The following is a 19,522-nucleotide window of genomic DNA, read 5'->3' on the forward strand; positions in this document are numbered from 1 at the left end:
AAGGGGGTTCCTCCTTCAGGGTGTGCCCTGTGCTCATCCCTAGAGACATGTATCCCCTCCCAATCTTCTCTCCAAAACCCACCCCTCTTTTGAGGGTGCCTGATCCCTCCCTACCCAAAACACCTGGACTCTCCTTACTCCGGTGTCCACGATATCTTCTTTGTGGAAATGCTTGCAATGGCAGCCACGACTGAGCTTTGGTCCTGCTGGGACTGTAAGAGCTGACAGCCAATAAGAGCGACCAGCAGTTCTCGAGAGTGGCAATTCCATCCACTGAGGGTTCCACTCTCAGCTTAAGGGCACCTAAACTGTCATATTGTTGCGGGACAGACTTTTCTTTTTAAGTTGGTCAGTTTGCAACAGATCTTTCTAATGGGGAGGCAAGCACTACGTTCCCCCCACTCCCTGTAAAAGTTTAGCTGTGCTAACGCTGATATACCTATCCCCAACATGATGTCATGAGATCCACAGATATAGATTTTAACTTCCATCAGTGAAATGGCGAACCTAAAAGGCAGCGAAAAGTCTTGCAAATAAAATAAAAAATCATAAGCTGTCACAAAATTTGTTTACCATTGTAATTTTAGAGAGAGACCACAATAAATCACTTTGCAGCTTCACTGCTTTATTGTCATTTTGGGTAGAAAGAACATTTGAACCTCTACAACTTTGGAAAATAATTTTCAACATTATAAATGGGTCACATGGGAAACAAAGCATAGTTGCTTTCCTTTCAGCAACAGTGCTATGGCACCTGCTAAAGGCAGCAGAGTACTCTCCAAACCATAAAATTATATTGTGAATTTCCTGACTGTACAATACATATTTGACAGTGGCTTCGGAAACATCCCTTAATAGGCTGCAACAGGGATCTGTACAAAATAGATCTATACAAAACCTGTGTGCCAGGTTTGAACCACATTCTGCCCACACTTTTGACGCGATTGTGAGAGATCCATTAATAATGCAAATAATGAAGCACAAGAAAGAGCAAATGGTAAAATAGCAAGAAAATCCTTCTTACAGTACACATGACGGAACAAGCAAGATGAACTGAGAACAAATCCCTGTAAAATCAATAAATTCTGTGACTGCCGAGCAGAATGCTGTAACAGCTCTGATGTGCTTTCTTTAGTGACAGTGGATTTTTTCTGCATCTCTCAAGATTGCTGGTTAGTGCACCTGTCACTGCAACAAACCTCTGTTTGAAACCTCTGCAATGTCAGCAGTTAATATTTAAAAGATTCAAAAATGCTATTAATCCCATAGAAAAATTCCCTTTATAATTTCACCTCTCATCTAAACAGATAGTGAACTCTCCCAACACCTTTGATTTCAAATATATATCACCCAAATATCCTTTTCCCCTTGAGATTGTTTTGTTCTCACCAATTTAAATGTATGCCCTTTTTTTTTTACTGGCCATGCTTGCCTAAAGACCGTATTGAGGGTGCATCGCACGTCAAATATTAGTGATTTTATATATTAGTGATTCTCTTTTATTCATCTTCTCTCTAGACTTTAGAGCTTAAACACCTCTCATCTTTCCTCATCACTCACCCAATTTGCACTTGGGATCATTATTTCTGTTCTTTGAACCTTTTCAAATGCACATCACTTCTGAAGTGTTCAGTGAAAAGATACACAGTTTACTTAAAAATTAGCAATTGCAATCTCCTTTATCACCCTAAATCAGCGGTGTGATTTCATGATAATAAGTCGGGCTTGGTATACAATTTCTTCAAACCTTTCAAGTAACCTGAATCAGAATTGCGACTGCAAGGTCAAGAGGCTCACTGCCAATTGATAAAAAATCTTTATTGAAGAAGGTACCACACGCACCTAAAATGCAATGGATCCAATGAACTGTAGTGTGTGCTTAAATGAATGTGTTTATCCAAGGGTCGAGATGTCATAATATCTTTTCCGTGTTTTTAAAAACAAGAAGAAATAAAGACAACAGGTACAAGATGTTGAGGAACTTATAGTGACAAAAGTAAAATGCATGAGTCCATCTAAAAATATCGCAGATTATAGAACACAACAGATGATAATCAATGTGGTTCGCTGCAAATCATTTTAGGGAATACTTAAGCCACTTTAGGATTTAACTAAAACTTCTCATTGATAACACTGGGTCTGTGGAGCAGAAAGGGCTGACAGAACAGCCTTCCATATAACTGGAAGGTGAGAGTTTCGGAAATACCAAAGGACAATGGCGGGTGAAGTTTTTAACTGCATTGTGAGTTTAAGATTCCCAGTAACTCATATTGCTCAGGGTTAAAGAAACAAATCCAAATTTTTTATGCCATGGAAGAGAAACAATTTGATTTGTATTTCACATGTCAAATCTTGCAATCGTACAAAACATTGAAACAGTTTGTTCAAATTGAAAACTCAGAATCCCATAAATACACCAAAGTTCACTTCCAGGTGTAGAATGTTGAAAGGGCAACAGCAAAACACAAGTAGCATTTAAACTTGGCTACTTACTAATTAATACAGCATCTCAAATCTTAGAAAAATCTAGGCTGTGACTGAACAGATCTTGCCTTTAAAACTAGAATTGAGCACTTACTTGAGCTTTTGAGCTGGATCAATTTTTGGTTTGTTTCAAATTCAGTCTATGTGGGCCACCAGTAGGGGGTTGGTGTTTTACACACTTCATAATGATGACATTTAAAGTGTTTCCCCTTTTAACAAACTAGGTGAGGTAACCACACCATGTAGACAAACCATTACTACACAGCAGTATAACATCACTAGTTCTCACATATGCCTCTTTTACAGCCACAAATTAGAATGCCCAGTTAGTGCCAATTAAGGCTGAATTATGGCAACAGAGAAAAGTGACTTTCATTCACTCAGCTTAAATTGAGAGGCAAACTTTGTTTCCAGGGTGAAAGCAATGTGACAGTTGGGAGGTGGCAACAAGTCACTATTTTGGCCATATAGTTAAGACCTGGTAAGCACACAGCTGAAATGCTAAATGTATGCAAGTTCTTGGAAGTTAGTTGTGTGCTCATTCGCTATCCTCTCAAGTTCTGAGTTCTTATATTCAGTCTGCAATATGCCAAACACTTCTTCCCTTTCAACGGATGGAAAAAAATCACAACAGGCAAAGCAGAGTGTAAATAATATTAAACAAAAAAGTTAAATATTTCTGACAACCGACACTACATCACGTGATAAAGGAGGTTACGTTAACGTTTTCCATCAGAGCTGGTTGTGAGCTTACAGTCCATCTTCTAGTATGTTTCTTGCATCAGAAATATCCAAACTTCATTGATGTATAAATATGTAAAATGCATCTGAAGCAGTAAGTCACACCATGGTCTTGACCATGGTGAATCGCTCATGTTCTATTGTTATAATGCAATTCAAAAGAAAATAAACAGCATGGGAATTCTTTACAGGTTTGGTGAAAGTCTGAAATTGTGTAAAAACTGCTAGCTCTGAAATGTTAACTAACTTCTGGTGATGTTCTATACAGTGGAGCAACCATGAAGAATTTCTTCATATACAAGTCTCCTGCATGCACAGCAACCTTCTACTCATTTAGCTGTTCAACCTATAATCAGCAGTAATGCAAAAAGTTGTACACTTGCAAATCGCTTCAGACGTCAAGTCCAATAAAGGACTCTCCCCCACATACATTGCAATTGGGCAGCTTGGGCAGCATGAACACAAGGAAATCCAAATAACACTGAATACAAACATGTATGTTTTGGAAGAGTGGTGAAAGGATAAGGATGAAATGCACTTTAGGCTATGTTTAAATGCTCATCTGTTTGCTGTTTAAACTGAAGATATACTGTAGCTACACAGTGCAAGGATGCATCCTGATAGTTTACACAACAGACTGTGAAGATTAAGCTGGATTTACACAAATTGAAGGCCTCAGATGTAAGTTTAACCAAAGTGCTACTTTATGGGTTATGGAGGAATAAACAAATACTACACGACTAATAAGCAGTCATGTCCATGGAGTAGCAGATATTCTAGAGTATTTACAGAAGACAACACGTGATCTTCATTTCTCACCTGCAAATGCAGAACTATGTTCTATAAAATAGTAATAAAAACTAATAGCTGCATATTCCACAATAAAAATTCCTGAACATAAATTACCAGATTTTGCAATTTTCCATTGTGATGCCTGGATTATTCAGACATTGATGAAGACAGCATAGCAACTGAGGCTTTTGAGTATTTTGCTGAAAATATAGGCTTATAGAATACATAAACTTCAAATAAGGATTCACCTTGGTCTGCCCTTCAGTAAACACAGAGTGAGTTTAAATCGAGAGAATGAGCAGGGGAGTGGGAGTGTTTGGCAGTGAATGAGATTACGTGTGTGTTTGAGAGAGGGATGAGTCATGTATATTCCTTCAAGGACAAGAATGACACATCAACATGCACTGTAATGACTAATCTAGACAAAGAATTCAGGAAACTGAAAATCAATGCATTGAAAGGTTTGGATTTTTAATTATTGGGAATTTAAATCATCCCTATGACTTTGTCTTTCCTAAACCCCATCCCACTGACCAACATATAGAAACCATCTGATTTTCCATGATTGTTTTTTGTCCCTGAGGTGAATATCTATATATTTTCCAGTGATTTTGCACCCCCATTGCTTTACCTGTCCACAGAACTGAACCCAAATTATAATACACCTTATCTGAAGAAAACAAAACACAACTAACAGCACATTCTCATTCCAGTCTCTTAGCTCTGTCACATTTGAGAAGACTTCACGTAGGAAAAAGGAGGAACTCCTTAAACAGAGTTAAACGGTTATCACATTCACAGCTTAAAGCTCGACATGTGGGACGTGATCTGTGAAATGAAGGAGATAGTAAGGTTAGAAATCACCAACTCACAGCACTGTGGCAAAATAGAATCCATGATAATGGCACTAGATTGAACATATTTTGGTTCTAAAGGGCAATCAGGAACACTCCCTGCTTCCATCCGGAGATCTCCTTTATTACTGCTGGATTGCTTATCCAGACTTTCATCACAAGGGCCTGTAATTTCCTCAAGAGTGCAATCTCTGTCGGATTGCCACTCTGAATGAATTTATCATCGCTGGGATTCCGAAGCCCCTGTCACACCCAAACTCCCTTGCTCAGGTTGGATAAGTGGAGAGACCAGGAGGGGGAAGATACCGGAGGGGAGGGAGCTGGGCGAGGCGGACTGCGAGAGGGTGCCTGGAGGTGTGGGGGGGATTGGGTCAGGGTGCTGCGGTTGGTTTCCTGGGGAGTCATGTGCACATGGGATGTCCACTGCGAGACTGGTTGTTTAGACAGTTACTTTGGAATTAGAAGTGTTTTATTTCCTTCTAACTCTTTCAGAATAACTATCAGGGAAAAACTGGCAGAACCATCCGAAGTTAGCAATTTAAATCGCTTCTGTCACATGGTTCCCAGCTCAGCACAATTGCCAGAATAAGTTAGCATTTCTGGACAATTGTCGGCTAAACCCTTACCTGGGAACTTCCTCGAGGGATTCCCCAGCGCATCATAGGGGTACCCCCCAAATGTGATGTTGGGGAGCCAAGAAGTTATGGGCCAAGAATTCCAGAACTCTTGCAACATTGTATTTATACAATTGGATATGAAATGCAAAGATATGCAAATATGCAATGCTTGCATATCAGTTAACAGGATTGGTAGTTTATCTTGTTTCAGGCAAGGTTTTGGTTTGCTATCATCAACGATCAGTCCATATTTTGCATACAATGTACATACAAGAAATCAAAACATCTTACACAAAATTTGTGTGTTAAGTAATTGACCAGATAAAAAACAAACCAAGTTACTAAATCTTCTCCTCCAGGAAATATTTTGATTTGAATTCCTGGTAAACTAACAGTTTTTAACTTTTTTTTACCTCAACTTTTCAATAGTTTGCATGTTGAACATGATTTACATCAGCTCGTATTCCATAGGAAATTTATGCCAGGAAAATCTTAGATCACACAGTATTTCCTTCTGAAAACCATCTGACGCAGACCTGGGCAAAATATGGTCCACAAGAGCTTCTAATCCTGCCCGCAGTTGCAATGGAGAAACATAAAAAATAGGAGCAGGCCATTCGGTTCTTCGGGCCTGCTCCACCATCATTATCACGGCTGATCACCCAACTCAATAGTGTGATGATACTATGCCATTAATATATTTCATGTTTAGGAAGGACTGCTTTAAGATTTGGTGTTTTGTTAAAGGGAGTTAGTTTGTCTGGCAGGAATACAGCAGATCCTGGAAAGCAGGATAATTACTCATTTTAGCCCTATAAGTGTTTATTCACCAGAAGGCTTAATGAATTTTTGTTTACCAAAGGACCCTTGGAGTGTTTTCTTGATTAAAGCAATGGAAAGTGAGGTAGGTATACAGGGTCATATATATGTGAGACTAGAAGTGGGAGGGGCTAGGTTTTTAGCTGAGAAAAACAGCTTTCTGAGTTCAGTTGCTGGAGAGGACTGTCTAAAGGTAGACGCCTCCGAGCAGCTCTCTTTCTCTCTGAAGACCCAGCCAAACTTGATCTACAATTGTGCTGGTGGACAAGAGATTGAACAATTAAAGCATAAATACTGTGCCCTGCAGCAAGTCAAATAACCAAAAGTCTCCATAAGCAATCTTGATTTAACAATTTGAAACAGGTATCTCAATGGTTAGCGGTTAATGCACTTCTGAAAATTGGAGTTTAAAAAGCATCTTCTGTTCATGCCAAAGCTGCTGCTAAGGTTTAGATTTTTACAAGAAGCATGAAGAATGTAATGGAAAGTTAAGAATGTGGTTTTAGATTAGGATTTTATGTTTTGTGAAAATTGAAAATCAGGAACAGTTCCCTAAGAGATGTGGCACAGATGAATGATGCATTTGGGAGCACCTCTTTTCAAATATGCCATGAGGTTATCAAAGCCCAGCTCTAGCAATGAGAGGTAGACAGAGGACACAGATCACTGTACTCCCCACAAGATGTGGTTACTGCCCCGAGACACCCTTTGCTCTCTCCACCTTTCCCCTCATTGTTTTTTCATGGTGGTTCTTGTAACGCCATATTGTAGATCGCAGTAGAATGCATTAGAATCTAATTAAATACAGAGAAGACTGGAGCCATTGTTTTCAGTCTCCACTCTAATCTCCATTTCCTAACTAATGACCCCCATCTTATTCCCTGGTCTGAGATCAAGCCATTTGCTCGCTAACTTGGTGTCATATTTGACCTCCAAGATCAGGTTCCAGCCTCATTTTTGTGGCATCACTAAGACCACATATTTCCACCTCCATAACAGTGCTCCACTTCGATCCTGTCTCAGCTCATCTGCTGCTGAAACTTGCACTGTCTTTTGTTACCTCTCAAATTGACTATTCCAATGCACTCCTGGATGCTTTCCTACATTCTATGGTCCGTAAACTTAAGTCCAACCAAAGCTCTGCTGCCCGTGTCTTAATTTGCAAAAAGTCACATTCACACCTATGCTCACTGACCTACAGTGACTCCCAATCAAGCGATATTAAACCTTAAAATCTTCAACCTCCTTTTTAAATTCCTTCATGGCCTTGTCTCTCCCTATCTCTCCTTCAGCTGCACAATCTTGGATATCTACACTTCACTAATTCCAAACTCTTGACCATCCTCAACTTTAATCGCTCCAACAATGACCAAGTCTTCAGTTGCAAAAGATCAACTCTATGGAATATCCTATTTACATCCATTTGTTTCTCTCCCTCATTTTCCTCCTTATAGACACCAATTCTTTGATCAAGCTTTTGGTCATCCGGCCCAATATCTCCTTATGTGGTTCAGTGTCATATTTTGTTGTATAATCCTCCTGTGAAGTGCCTTGGGATAGATTATGACATTAAAGTTGCTTATAAGTTGTTGTTGTTACATATATTGACTCGAAAATGGGCCTCATGGATTTCAAATGGCTTTTAACTACGCTGAAGTGCAATAATGTTATCAAACTCACCCTGTGTGCTGGTTACATCTTCTGTCCTGGCATGAGTTAATCCATTCATTTTCCCCTCTTGGAACATTTTCTGAAGCTGTTTAAGCTCTTGATCATAGTCCTGCCATTCTGGAACAATTCGCACAGCTGCCTCCAGTTTGGGTTCTTTAGTCATTGGATTATTGCACTAGAACATAATAATGAACGACAGTTATTAGAATTTCACCGAATATTTAGATGACAATGAACAAGACTTACTCGCGAGGCGAACTTTAATATGCTAGTCAATGAGATCAAAAGTTGCTGAAACCTGTTTTAACAAGATGGCAATGACCCGTTTGTGCTGGCGATCTGATTGCTGTCATTTTTACAGGGGCCTATACTGGGTGCATAAAAAAATCCACCTGGTTTAAATAAAATCTCTTTTCAATATACAAATCGATAACATGGAGAGAATGTGATGATTGTCACTTTTTGAAAGAACTGGTTGAAGCAGGTGCTGTGCTCAGTGGGCTAGTGTTACCATCTGAAGAGGCTTTGAAAACATAGGTTTTAAATTAATAACCAGCTCAAATAGGTTATTTATCGACCTGGACAGAGTATAATCCTACCATTATTTAAAAACTTCAATCGTATCACACTTCTGGAAAGATGCAACGGCATTGGAGAAAAGATTCACGATAATGGGGCGGCACGGTAGCACAGTGGTTAGCACTGCTGCTTCACAGCTCCAGGGTCCCGGGTTCGATTCCCGGCTTGGGTCACTGTCTGTGTGGAGTTTGCACATTCTCCTCGTGTCTGCGTGGGTTTCCTCCGGGTGCTCCGGTTTCCTCCCACAGTCCAAGGATGTGCGGGTTAGGTTGATTGGCCAGGTTAAAAAATTGCTCCTTAGAGTCCTGGGATGTGTAGGTTAGAGGGATTAGCGGGTAAAATATGTGGGGGTAGGGCCTGGGTGGGATTGTGGTCGGTGCAGACTCGATGGGCCGAATGGCCTCCTTCTGCACTGTAGGGTTTCTATGATGATTTTCTATGAATGGTTCCAGGGATGGGGAACTTCAGTTATGAAGTTAGATAATGAGAAGTTGGAAAAGAGAAGACTGTGAGGAAAATTGACAGAGTTATTCAAAATCATGATGAGTCTAGACAGAGTAGACAGAGAGAAACATTTCTCATGAAAGGATTGAGAGTGGGAGAGCACAAATTTAATGGAAATGGTAAAAGAAGCAAAAACTAGGTGAGGAAAAAGTTTTTTAACGTAGTGAGGGTTAGCGTGTGGAATTAACTGACCAAAAGTGTGATGAAGGCAAGTTCAATTGAGGTATACAAAAGCAAATTAGATTCTTATCTGGAAAGGAAGAATGTGCAGGGCTTTGGGGAGAAGGCAGGTGAATCGCTCATTCGCAGAGACAGTGCAGACACGATGGGTTGAACAGGCTTTTCCTGCCCTATAGCAATCCTGTGATCTCCTTGAAGTTGACAATTTTCCAAAATAAAAACACCAGTTCTCAGTTTCTCCTTAAACCTTAAAATAGATATCAATTTGGTGTCTTTCCATTTAACTTTATCCAGGATCATCCTCCGGGTACTCTGGTTTCCTCCCAGAGTCCAAAGATGAGTGGGTGAGGTTGATTGGCAATGCTAAATTGTCCCTTAGTGTCAAGAAGATTGGCAGGGTAAATACGTGGGGTTATGGAGATAGGGCCTGGGTGGGATTGTTGGCAGTGCAGGCTCGATGGGCCGAATTGCATCTTTCTGCACTGCACGGATTCTATGATCCCATGATTTGATTGTCCAGACAATACATCATAATACCTTACTCACTTTCACACTAGCCTCATGACATTGGTTGTGGATCTTTAGGGACTCATTTACAATGACCTCCAGGCCTATTGAAATCTTCAATCACACAATACTGCCTGGTAAACACGTGTTTGATGCTGACCCTACCCAAGTTCATTACACTACAATTGTCTACATTAAAAAACATCAGGTAGACATGGTCCAATTTCCTCATTATAGTTCAGCTTGCAATCTTTTCCAAAAACAGATTAGTTTTGATGTCACAGTGAATAGTACTTACCAAATCAATAGTTTTAGCTTTCTTCTTAGATGCTTCATCACACCACGTCTCACACCACAGCCAGTGTTGGGGAAGGGATTTAATGGGCACTTGATGGATCATGTTGTTAGGTAGATCCTATAAAACACATTTACCATACAAAAGCAAATTAAGTAATTTTAAGAAGTTTCTGACTATTATGGATCGTTGCAACTTTAAATTAATAAGTTCCATTAATTACTATTCCTTTGACTTAAGTTTGTGTACCTTGTAAAGAAAATCAGTGCTGCCCACACAAATGTTGGACGGCGTGATTGTGAACACATTGGTCATGACACCATTTCCCATTGGCAATCTGCCACTGCTATTTCCAATTCCGAGACATTGGTAACATATAGAAATTTTTGCATTTAGATATCATCTTTACCGACCCCCACCACAAAGCGTTTCACAGCCCAAGAAGCACTTTTAAAATGCCGTCACTTTTGTCGTCAAGGAAAACAGCAGTCAATTTGTGCACAGCAAGGTCTCACAAACTGAATGATAATCTGTTTTAATTATGTCAATTGGACACAGGGGAGAGTTGTTCTACTTTGTCGAACAGTGACAAGTGGGTCACGATTCTCACACCCGCTGCGCTAATATTTTAGTGCAGCTGGATGGGAAATTGTCACGTCAGCTGATTTGCAGGATTTGCATGCGCGTTCCCATCCCACTAACATCTCTCAGTGCCGGATTTCCAATGGCGTCTGCTTCATGCCGGAAATCAGCGGGGAGGCGTAAAGACCATTTTAATTTAATTTGAATGTGATTAGCGGGCCTGGGACAGAAGTCTCTGGGCCTGCTAGCATGTCCTCCTCCCCACCAGAGTGATTCATTCCAGCGAGGATTACACTGGCTCCCCACTTTCTGGGATCGGACTGCGGGGGGCCACTGGAGTGAAGGGGGGGGCAATCAGGGCCCCACCCCGTGGGTCGGGCAGAGAGGGGGTGCTCCCTGGGCATTGCACTCTGGCAGTGCTAGCCTGTGACCCCGGCACTGTTCAAGGGGCAAAGTGGGCAATGCCCAGGGGGCACCTTGGCACTGCCCATCAGGCATGGGGCAGTGGCATGGGTGCGGTCGTGATCGGCGGGAGTGGGGAGGGGTCCTGCTCCTGCTGCCACTCTGCCTAGGGATCGGTGGGTGAAGGAGGGAGGCCAGTGATCGAGGTAGGGGATGGCTTCTTTTACGTGTTTAGGGTGGAAGCTGGAGAAGTGGAGCATCTTGAGGTTATCCGTGGGCTTGCGGCTTGCTCCAGCTTCCACCCTAAACACGTAAAAGAAGCCATCCCCTACGGACAAGCCCTCCAAATACACAGGATCTGCTCGGATGAGGAGGATCGCAACAGACACCTCCAGACGCTGAAAGATGCCCTCATAAGAACAGGATATGGCGCTCGACTCATCGATCAACAGTTCCGACGCGCCACAGCGAAAAACCGCACCGACCTCCTCAGAAGACAAACACGGAACACGGTGGACAGAGTACCCTTCGTCGTCCAGTACTTCCCCGGAGCGGAGAAGCTACGGCAACTCCTCCGGAGCCTTCAACATGTCATTGATGAAGACGAACATCTCGCCAAGGCCATCCCCACACCCCCACTTCTTGCCTTCAAACACGCAACCTCAAACAGACCATTGTCCGCAGCAAACTACCCAGCCTTCAGGAGAACAGTGACCACGACACCACACAACCCTGCCACAGCAACCTCTGCAAGACGTGCCGGATCATCGACACGGATGCCATCATCTCACGTGAGAACACCATCTACCAGGTACACGGTACCTACTCTTGCAACTCGGCCAACGTTGTCTACCTGATACGCTGCAAGAAAGGATGTCCCGAGGCATGGTACATTGGGGAAACCATGCAGACGCTACGACAACGGATGAATGAACACCGCTCGACAATCACCAGGCAAGACTGTTCTCTTCCTGCGGGGGAGCACTTCAGCAGTCATGGGCATTCAGCCTTGGATCTTCAGGTAAGCGTTCTCCAAGGCGGCCTTCACAACACACGACAGCGCAGAGTCGCTGAGCAGAAACTGATAGCCAGGTTCCGCACACATGAGGATGGCCTAAACCAGGATGTTGGATTTGTGTCACATTATCAGTAACCCCCACAGCTTGCCTCCTGGACTTGCAGAATTTCACTCGCTGTTCTGTCTGGAGACAATACACATCTCTTTAACCTGTGTTGAATGCTCCCTCCACCCACATTGTCTGTACATTTAAGACCTGGCTGGCTGTAGAGATTTGCATTCTAATCAGTATTCTGTAATTTGATTTCTGTGTCTGTTTGCCCTGTTTGAGAACAGATATCCACTCCATCTGACGAAGGAGCTGGGCTCCGAAAGCTTATGGTATTTGCTACCAAATAAACCTGTTGGACTTTAACCTGGTGTTGTGAGACTTCTTACTTTGATTTTGTACCCAAGCCTCTGGAGTAGCATTTGATCCAAGAATTTTCTTACTCAGTGGAGAGTGTACAATGAGAGGGGCTGATAACTTTTTCTATTCAAGAAATAAATCATGTGTTGACCCTGACTGTCAACTAATGTTACTGTTTATTTCATTTTAACAGGCTAGGTACTGGTCCTAGTTACACAAAGGCTATTTCCCTCAATGTCAGAATGATTCACCAGAAATCATGTGATTGTACCTTGGTGTCCCAAATTGGGTTCAACATGCTTGTACGCAATAATAAAAAAGCAGGAGTAGACCCTTCAAGCCTGCCCTGCCATTCAATATCATGGCTGATCTATGACAGCCTCAGCTCCTTTTCTGTGCCATTTTCCCATAACCCTCTATTCCTTGATCTACCAAATATTTATCCACCTCCACTTTGAATGCTTATAATAATCCAGCCTCCATCACCCTTTGCAGCAGAGAATTCCTGAGATTCACCACCCTCTCCGAGAAGAAATGTCTATGCACCTCAGTTTTAAATGACCGGCCCTTTATCTTGCAGTTATGTCCCTGGATGTAAACATCTCTATCCTGTCAAGCCCCCTCAGAGTCTTATGTTTGATTAACGCCGCTCCTCACTCTTCTAAACTCCAAGGAATACAGACCCAGACTATTTAGTTTCTTTGACAGGACAACCCTCTCATCCCAGGAATTAGCCTGGTGAATCTCTTTTGGACTGCCTGCAATGTTACAATATCCTTTTTTAGGTAAGGGGACCAAACAGTATTCCAGGTGAGGCCTCACCAATACCCTGCACAATTGCAATAAAATCTCCCTATTTTTCAACTCCAACCCCTTTGCAATAAAGGCAAAATGCCGTTTGCCTTCTTAACTACTTGTTAGACGTGCCTGCTAGCTTTTAATGATTCATGCATTAGAACACTTAAATCCCTCTGTACTTCACTCACCTGCAGTCTCCATTTGGATAATAATCTGCCTTTTGATTCCTCCTACTGAAATGCATGACCTCACACTTCCCCACATTAAACTCCATGTGACTGGGTTTTTACCCAGTCATCAAATCTATTTATATCCTGTTGCAGACCATCATTCCGGTACCATCATTCCGGTACCTAAGAAAAACCAAGCATCGTGCCTTAATGACTATCAGCTGGTGACTCTGACATCCATCATTATGAAGTGCTTCAAAAGATTAGTCATGGCACGAATCAATTCCAACCTCCCGGACTACCTGGATCCACTGCAGTTTGCCTACCACTGCAACAAGACCACAGCAGACGCCATTTCCCTGGCCCTACTCTCAACCCTGGAACACCTAGATAGCAAGGACACCTATGTCAGACTCCTATTTATTGATTACAGCTCAGCCTTCAACACTATTATTCCTACGAAACTCATCTTCAAACTCTGTGGCCTGGGCCTCGGCACCTCCCTCTGTGACTGGATCCTGAACTTCCTAACTCACAGACCACAATCAGTAAGGATAGGCAACAATACCTCCTCCACAATCATCCTTAACACCAGTGCCCCACAAGGCTGTGTTCTCAGCCCCCTACTATACTCCTTATACACCTATGACTGTGCGACCAAATTCCCCTCCAATTCAATTTTCAAGTTTGCTGACGACACCAACGTAGTGGGTCGGATCTCAAACAATGAGCGAGACAGAGAACAAGAATGAGATAGAGAATCTGGTAAACTGGTGCGGCAACAATAATCTCTTCCTCAATGTCATCAAATGAAGGAGATTGTCATCGACTTCAGGAAGCGTAAAGGAGAACATGCCCCTGTCTACATCAATGGGGATGATCCTGTCCTGGTCCTCCCATGCTGACACGATAGTTAAGAAAGCCCACCAACACTCTACTTTCTCAGAAGACTAAGGAAATTTGGCATGTCAGCTACAACTCTCTCCAACTTCTACAGATGCACCATAGAAAGCATTCTTTCTGGTTGTATCACAGCTTGGTATGGCTCCTGCTCTGCCCAAGGCCACAAGGAACTACAAAAGGTCGTGAATGTAGCCCAATCCATCACGCAAACCAGCCTCCCATCCATTGACTCTCTCTACACTTCCCGCTGCCTCGGCAAAGCAGCCAGCATAATTAAGGACCCCACGGACCCCGGACATTCTCTCTTCCACCTTCTTCCTTCGGGAAAAAGTTACAAAAGTCTGAGGTCACGTACCAACCGACTCAAGAACAGCTTCTTCCCTGCTGCTGTCAGACTTTTGAATGGACTTACCTTACATTCAGTTGATCTTTCTCTACACCCAAGCTATGACTGTAACACTACATTCTGCACTCTCTCGTTTCCTTCTCTTTGAACGGTATGTTTTGTCTGTATAGCGCACAAGAAACAATACTTTTCACTGTATGTTAATACATGTGACAATAATAAATCAAATCAAATCAAGGAATCACAATATCCTCATCACAACATACCCTTCTACCTATCTTCCTAACATCGACAAATTTGGAAACCTTAATTCTGTTTCCAGGTCATTCATGTAAATAGTGAACAATTGCGGGCTAAGAACTGACCCCTCCTGTACTCCACTAGTTACAGCTTCCCACTCTGAAAAGGACCCATTTATTCCAACTCTCTGTTTTCTGTGACAGCTATGCTAAGACAATTCCTCCAATTCCATGGGCTTTTTCTTTATGCACCAGCCTCTTGTGCGGCATCTTGTCAAATGCCTTTTGGAAATTTAAATACACTACATCTACGGGTTCCCCTCTATCTACTCTCCCAATTACATCCTCAAAGAATTCGAGCAAATTTGTCAAATATGATTTACCTTTAATAAAACCATTTTGACTAGGTTTGATTATATCAAGCTTTCCTAAATGATTAGTTATTTCCTCTTTGGTTTTTGACTCCAGCATTTTGCCAATAATAGATGTTAAACTATCTGGTCAAAAGTTTCCTGACTTCTGTCTTTCTCCCTTTTTGAACAAGGAAGTTACATTGGCTATTTTCCAACCCTCTGGTGCCCTCCCGGAATTTAGCAAGTTATGAAAAATTTCAACCAATGGGTCCACTATCTCTGCAGCCACTTTCATTAAAGCCCATCGTGCAGTTCATCAGGTGCTGACAACTTGTTCGTCTTTAGCCCCTTGAGTTTATCTCATACTCTATCCCTGTGATTGGGATTTTTGTAAGTTTACCCTGTTACCCTGAAATCAGCCCATCTGCTATCTCGAGCCTGCTCCGCTATTCAATAAGATCATGGCTGATCTTTTCATGGACTCAGCTCCACTTACCCGCCCACTCACCATAGCCCTTAATTCCTTTACTGTTCAAAAATTTATCTATCCTTGCCTTAAAAACATTCAATGAGGTAGCCTCAACTGCTTCACTGGGCAGGGAATTCCACAGATTCACAACCCTTTGTGTGAAGAAGGTCCTCCTCAACTCAGTCCTAAATCTGCTCCCTCTTACTTTGAGGCCATGCCCCCTAGTTCTAGTTTCGCCTGCAGTGGAAACAACTTCCCTGCTTCTATTTTATCTATTCCCTTCATAATCTTATATGTTTCTATAAGATCTCCCCTCATTCTTCTGAATTCCAATGAGTATAGCCCCAGTCTACTCAGTCTCTCCTCATAAGCCAACCCTCTCAACTCCGGAATCAACCTAGTGAATCTCCTCTGCACCCCCTCCAGTGCCTGAATATCCTTTCTCAAGTAAGGAGACCAAACTGTACACAGTACTCCAGGTGTGGCCTCACCAGCACCTTATAAAGCTGCAACATAACCTCACTGTTTTTAAACTCCATCCCTCGAAGCAATGAAGGACAAAATTCCATTTGCCTTCTTAATTACCTGCTGCACCTGCAAACCAACTTCTTGTGATTCTTGCACGAGGACACCCTCTGCACAGCAGCATGCTGCAATTTTTTACCATTCAAATAATAGTCCATTTTGCTGTTATTCCAACCAAAATGGATGACCTCACATTTACCACCCTTGCCCACTCACTTAGACTATCTATATCCTTTTGCAGACTTTCAGGGTCCTCTGCACACTTTGCTCTGCCACTCATCTTAGTGTCATCTGCGAATTTTGACAGATTACACTTGGTCCCCAACTCCAAATCATCTATGTAAATTGTAAACAATTGCCCTGTCATGTCCTTGATATTTTCCAATTTATGTTCTGGCTTCTTGAGAGGTCACACTTTGGGGGTCTATAGATTAATCGCACCCTTATTTTCCTTCCCCTGCTAATCATGATTTCAACCCATTACCTGGTATTTAATTCAAACACTGATTGTCAACTCAAGAGAAAGGGTCTTGTTTTTATTTCAGAAAGTAATCCAGCCTCAAGATACAGGATACTGGGCACAGGGAGAAAAACCACATGAAATGCAGAGACAGGGAATATTTGAAATCTCGTAGGGAAGATAAATTTGTTTAGAAAGATGACCAAACCATGTATTATGAATGAGAGAATTCTACCTCTGATATCTGTGACTGAGAAATTGGACTGGGTAGGGGGACAAGAAGGGAAAATGTCACTCTGTTGTCCAATGCTGTTGACAGCCTCTCCTACTGTAGTCATTGTCTGCAGTTTCTTTCTCCAAACACAGAAAACTACCAAGTGGAACATAGGATAAACAGTCAGCCATTCTGTTTTTGGGACTAAGTGTTCCAGATTCCCACTGTACTTTGTGGAAAAAATGCCTTTTCATTTCACTCTTAAATAGTCAGGCTCTAACTTACTCTACCCCATTCTAGGTGCTTTCACTCGAGGGTAAATACGGAGGAACTATTTCCTACTAAATCCCTGAATTATTTTGAGCACCTCATAGATCATCACCTTTTGAACCTTCTAAATCTGGGAATACAAACCAAATTTACAAATCCTGTATGCCAAATTGGACCTTTAGAACCACAATGTTCTGGTGAGATTGGACTTCACTCCACCCCTCCAAGACCAATATATACTTCCTGAGGTTCAGTACACCAGATGGAACTCTGTACAACTGAAGCATAACTTACTCCCGTTTGTATTCCAACCTGTTCAAGATAAAGGCCAACAGTCTATTGGACTTCTGATTACTTTTTAAAACTGCGCACTCTTTCAGCGATTTGTGTTCCTAATCCTTCCCCTTTTGCTCACCCAATTTCTCGCCTCACCTCATTAATTTTGGATCTAAAGCAGGTGACCTTATACTTCTCCACAACAAACTATCTGCCACAATTATTCCCACTCATCATGTTTCATAAAAACATACTTTACTCTATATAGCGCAGGAAGACTGCCATCTCAAACTAGACCCAAAGTGCTTTTTTCTCATAACAGCAAAAGTAATTACTAAAAACCCATCAATAATTCTGGGAATCACAAGGAAATGATATAGGAGATACTAAAATAGGCAGTGGGGTAATAACAAAAAGATTTGTAAATCACCAAATGAAAGTGAATAAATCACAAGTTGCAATGGAACCACCATGTCCAAAGAACATTCGTAAGTTGTTTAATGAGTGGTTTGAAGTCAAGCCTGCATCAATTTTCCCACGTCCCAGATCCATTTTCACACTGACCTTTATGAAATGACAGTAACCAAGTTTTGAGTGAATGCTTCATTTGCGCAACTTGTCTAAGAAGCATTTGAACTGTAAACGAACCTATTATAGAAAACTTAATCAATCTTATTAAAAAATCAAAATACTGTGGATGCTGGAATCTGAAACAAAAACAGAAAAGGCTGGAAAATCTCAGCAGATCTGGCAGCATTTGTGGAGAGAGAATAGAGTCAACGTTTGGAGTCTAGATACCCTTCATCAGAGCTGTGACGAAGGGTCATCTAGACTCGAAATTTTGGCTCTATTCTCTCCCCACAGATGCTGTCAGACCTGCTGAGAATCTTCCAGCATTTTCTGTTTTTGTTGTTAATCAATCTTATATCCATTCAAGTTGATTCCTAGAATGATCCGCCACTAGAGAGCAGTATTGGCTATTCTCAGCATTAAAACCCATAGCAACTGTGATGAAAGCAGAGTTAAACTGATAGTTAATAAAATTTTTATTACACTTTTTCATATTACGTTTGAAATTGGTTGATATATTGCAAATTTGAAATGGTCTTCATTTAATTGGATTTTTGAAATTCCTTGAACCTTTGAGGTGAAAGAACACGGGCCTGCATTTGTTGAAAACCCATGCCAAAGGAAAGATGGATCTATGGCAGTGCCATTATTATGGTGCCAGGATGCCTGGAAAACATGGCCTGAGTGACTCATTGGGCTGGATATTATGCCCCCCTTGCTGGTGCATTTTCAATGAAGTGGGGGGGGTGGGGCATTTAAAATATAACAAGTGGCTAGCCTACCACCTTCCTACCCACCTCCAACCCAGTCCCCATAAAACAATGGGTTTTATTTTAAATTGAGTTTGTTAACAAGCCAGCTGACCTGAATATTACACTGCCCACGCCATGATACATATGGACAAACAGGTGAGAGTTATAACTCCATTTGTTAAATGCAGCCGTTAAAAGGTGGAAAGAAAGAGGTGTTACTTCTTTTGGGGGCTGCCCTCTGAGCATCGGGGTACCCCACATGATAACAGCCTGCCCCTCCCATTTTTTTGTCTCCTGCCTGGTTTCCAAACCCAATTTCCCCACACTCCTCCCTAGGTACCAAATTTCTTTCTGCCCTAAAAGCCCAGAGCTTAGCTTACTCTGGGATACATTGTTCTTCTTCCTAGGACCTGCTTATAGTCCCAGCAGTTTCCACTGCTGAGTTTGGTTGCTGCTGGAACTTCTAGAGCTGCTGGCCAATCGGTGGAATTTCCTCCGAGGGACAGAAGTCCAATTCTCTGATCGTTTAGACAACCCAAGCATGTTTTTCCTGGTGACCTTTTTTTAGGCTGGTTGGTTTGAAACCAACTTCTGTAATGAGGGGGTCGACGATGAATATGCCATTTACACGCCCCACCCGCCCTGTAAAATTCAATCCCATCCTTTGCTGGGACCTTTGCACTGTTCAACAGAACCTCACCAAAAACGTTGAAGAGCTAATTA

The 19,522-nt window shown here is 42.0% G+C and overlaps 1 protein-coding gene across 2 annotated transcripts in view; it reads right to left on the bottom strand.

Annotated features, from left to right (window-relative positions):
- Positions 1 to 605: 605 nt before the first annotated feature.
- Positions 606 to 19,522, bottom strand: part of uggt1 (UDP-glucose glycoprotein glucosyltransferase 1) — a 131,888-nt gene continuing 112,971 nt past the window's right edge. For both annotated transcript variants that reach the window (XM_078209102.1, XM_078209101.1), the window contains 3 exons: positions 10,047 to 10,163; positions 7,988 to 8,153; positions 606 to 4,845 (listed from right to left, as the gene is read on the bottom strand). In XM_078209102.1, coding sequence (XP_078065228.1) covers positions 4,820 to 4,845; positions 7,988 to 8,153; positions 10,047 to 10,163 — 309 coding nt within the window. In that variant the 3' untranslated portion in view covers positions 606 to 4,819. The remainder of the gene's footprint in view (positions 4,846 to 7,987; positions 8,154 to 10,046; positions 10,164 to 19,522) is intronic.

This window comes from Mustelus asterias, chromosome 3 (genome assembly GCF_964213995.1).
Source record: "Mustelus asterias chromosome 3, sMusAst1.hap1.1, whole genome shotgun sequence".
Taxonomy (NCBI): domain Eukaryota; kingdom Metazoa; phylum Chordata; class Chondrichthyes; order Carcharhiniformes; family Triakidae; genus Mustelus; species Mustelus asterias.